The sequence below is a fragment of the Centruroides sculpturatus genome, unplaced genomic scaffold (genome assembly GCF_000671375.1).
Source record: "Centruroides sculpturatus isolate CEXI.00-Female unplaced genomic scaffold, Cexi_2.0 scaffold566, whole genome shotgun sequence".
NCBI classification, from domain to species: Eukaryota; Metazoa; Arthropoda; class Arachnida; order Scorpiones; family Buthidae; genus Centruroides; species Centruroides sculpturatus.
Window position 1 is genome coordinate 282,942 of NW_019384873.1, and position 3,596 is coordinate 286,537.

General features: G+C 31.1%; 1 protein-coding gene across 1 annotated transcript in view; it reads left to right on the plus strand.

Annotated features, from left to right (window-relative positions):
- The window catches only part of LOC111630918 (integrator complex subunit 7-like), a 57,948-nt gene that overhangs the window by 33,051 nt on the left and 21,301 nt on the right, over nucleotides 1–3,596 (plus strand). The window contains exons 13-14 of the mRNA XM_023375077.1: nucleotides 1,093–1,278; nucleotides 1,357–1,509. Coding sequence (XP_023230845.1) covers nucleotides 1,093–1,278; nucleotides 1,357–1,509 — 339 coding nt within the window. The remainder of the gene's footprint in view (nucleotides 1–1,092; nucleotides 1,279–1,356; nucleotides 1,510–3,596) is intronic.

The following is a 3,596-nucleotide window of genomic DNA, read 5'->3' on the forward strand; positions in this document are numbered from 1 at the left end:
GGTATTTTATGCTGTATTTTCTGTATTTAATTACAATTAAACAAACTCAGAATTTTAATAGTGTATATATTAATAACAAATTATATAGCTTATATATAAATATGCTATTTAAATAAATTATATGTTTATAGTGATGTTGGTGGAGTGTATCCTATGATATATGTACTGGTGCCTAGCACTGTGCAAGACCAAAGTTAATGCATAACTACAGGAAAACATGTTTTGTTTACATGCTGTTCACATACATAAACGATATTTAAGAATTTCCTGACTGTGTGACATGTTTAATATGGCAGCCTTGTGTACTGTAATGTATATGCTGTTTAAAATCCTAATGTTTCTAGACTTTTGTGTAGTGTATATGATATGATGCATGTACAAGAAAAAACTACCAGCGGTATTTTATGCTGTATTTTCTGTATTTAATTACAATTAAACAAACTCAGAGTTTTAATAGTGTATATATTAATAACAAATTATATAGCTTATATATAAATATGCTATTTAAATAAATTATATGTTTATAGTGGTGTTGGTGGAGTGTATCCTATGATATATGTACTGGTGCCTAGCACTGTGCAAGACCAAAGTTAAGGCATAACTATAGGAAAACATGTTTTGTTTATATGTTGTTCACATACATAAACGATATTTAAGAATTTCCTGACTGTGTGACATGTTTAATATGGCAGCCTTGTGTACTGTAATGTATATGCTGTTTAAAATCCTAATGTTTCTAGACTTTTGTGTAGTGTATATGATATGATGCATGTACAAGAAAAAACTACCAGCACAATAAGTACCCTATCCATTCTCTACAGGAACTTTATTTTGTGGGTGAATTCTGAGTATTTATTTATTTTTTCACTATGGTACAGCTGTGTATAATGTATGTGATTTTATTTTGTTTGTCAGTGAATGTTATGTCTGGTCTGTTGTGATGAATTATTTGTCTGTGATTATGGCTTGGTCATAGTATATTATTGTGTGTTTTATTATCTATAACTGTCTAAGGTGTTAAGAATTATACTTTCCAAAAACAAGAAAAAAGAATAAATGCAATGAAATATGTAATTAAAAATTTTTTTTAAGGTAATGATGTGTACTCTACTATTTCAAGCAAGCGTTGATTATTCTCGAAAAGGCCAAGAGTATCAGTTAATAATGAAAGCTATTAATAGTTGTGATCTTTGGTCAGCATACAGAGTTGCAAGACAAGCAACAAGATACGGACATCATGAAGTGGCTGCACAGATTTTTTCACTGTTGTGTAATAGAGTAAGATAATGAAAAATGATAAAATCTTTTAATATATATTTTAGCTTATAATTTACTAATCTTAATTATTACTAATAGGTTAGTTCTGAACATTTTCATTTCTGGTTAATGTCATTATGGGAAATCAGTGAAGCAGAAAATTGCCTTCAAAGATGTAAAACCGGTACCAGTTTTCACGAATCATTATCTCAAGCTATCACACACTATTCTAAAGCTGTTTCAGGACTAAAGGTAACTATACATAATAATAAAATATAAAACTTTATATGAATATTTTCGTCTGTGACACAAAATCAGTTAGGTCAAAAAGATTTGATATTTGAATTTGAACAAATATCAGTCCAATTTAGTAATTTAATGAAATCACTATATCGGACTTTACTCTATTTTTTTGGAAAGACTTCATCCAATGATCAGTTCATAATTATTTGTTATTTAAACATAATTCATATTCTGATGTTTGCCTGTAAATTTTTAAATTTATTTTCATTTATTTGAAAGATTCTGCAAATCTTAACTGAAGTATTGTTTATTAATAGGATTATAGTTGCATATATACATTTAACATAGGTACATCATCGAATTTCCAGCAACTGATGGTCCAGCACGTCCTTTAATTTGGACAAAATTATGAGAGGGAATTTGAAATTCCCATAGCTATCAAACTAGTTTGCTGGGGGACTAATTGCTATGTGTAGGGCATGCTTATTTATGTTATTTACACTGCACTTGTTAGTGGCAGTACTACAATTCTGTGATATTCTTAGTTTATTTTGCTTAAATTTAATTCTAGCTATGACACATGTCACAAAACCTCACTAGGGTCCAGTAACAGATTTAAAACATTCATTGATGTTTTAAATATGTTGCTGGACTCTAGTAAGGTTTTGAGAAGTGTTATACATTAAGTCCAGTTAAAGAGTGAAAGAACTATCCTGGCTATGGCTTCTACGAGAGATGAGAGTATCAGTGATGATCTGTTTAAAAAACTGCAATGTAGCACAGTAATCAACACATGGCATGATTCATTCATTTATTCCAGCTTTTGTTGATTCTCACAATATTCTTCCATATTTCGAAACCGTGTTGTATCTTTATATGTGCTACATTGCAGTTTTTTAAACAGATATAAAGATACAACACGGTTTCGAAATATGGAAGAATATTGTGAGAATCAACAAAAGCTGGAATAAATGAATGAGTCATGCCATGTGTTGATTACTGTGCTACATTGCAGTTTTTTAAACAGATATAAAGATACAACACGGTTTCGAAATATGGAAGAATATTGTGAGAATCAACAAAAGCTGGAATAAATGAATGAGTCATGCCATGTGTTGATTACTGTGCTACATTGCAGTTTTTTAAACAGATATAAAGATACAACACGGTTTCGAAATATGGAAGAATATTGTGAGAATCAACAAAAGCTGGAATAAATGAATGAGTCATGCCATGTGTTGATTACTGTGCTACATTGCAGTTTTTTAAACAGATATAAAGATACAACACGGTTTCGAAATATGGAAGAATATTGTGAGAATCAACAAAAGCTGGAATAAATGAATGAGTCATGCCATGTGTTGATTACTGTGCTACATTGCAGTTTTTTAAACAGATATAAAGATACAACACGGTTTCGAAATATGAAAGATCAGTGATGATGTCAAATGTTATTTACACTTAATAATAAGTAAAATCTCCATCAACCTGAGGTTGGTGGCGATTTTACTTAATAAGTTTTCCAGCTCAAATTTGAAGAATTATCTTGTAATAATTTGTTTAATTTAAGTTTCTAGTAATTCATTGTGTACTTTAAACATGGTGCTCGCCTACGAACGCATAGCACCAATCACCACACGCGAGTAGTTCTACTTCTTCTAATTTCTTCTTTCTCATCGTCTCTGCCTTTGCTCTGGACTGTTGTATACGTATACTTACGCTACTTCTCGTGATAACTTACACATTTAAGCACCTTGCTGCTTTGCAGCATTTCCTGGGTTGTACCGCACCTTATTCTCCAACTAGCTCAACAACTTTCTGGGCTCCATTTGTATTAAGACGCGTGTAATTATTCTGTTACATCTCTTGTTTTACATCCAAATCACATTTTTCGGGTTTCTCTGTATAACCATATTCTGTCAGCAACGATTGTATTTATGTTGTATTACTATCTATTTTTGTTATTATGTACCTCTACTCCTGTAAACAACTGTAATTATTGTATCTTATCATGTTTCCACATCCGGCAGTGCATTGCGGCACCGGAAATGTACTTTTTGTATATAATAAACGATATTGACTGACTGACTGACTGT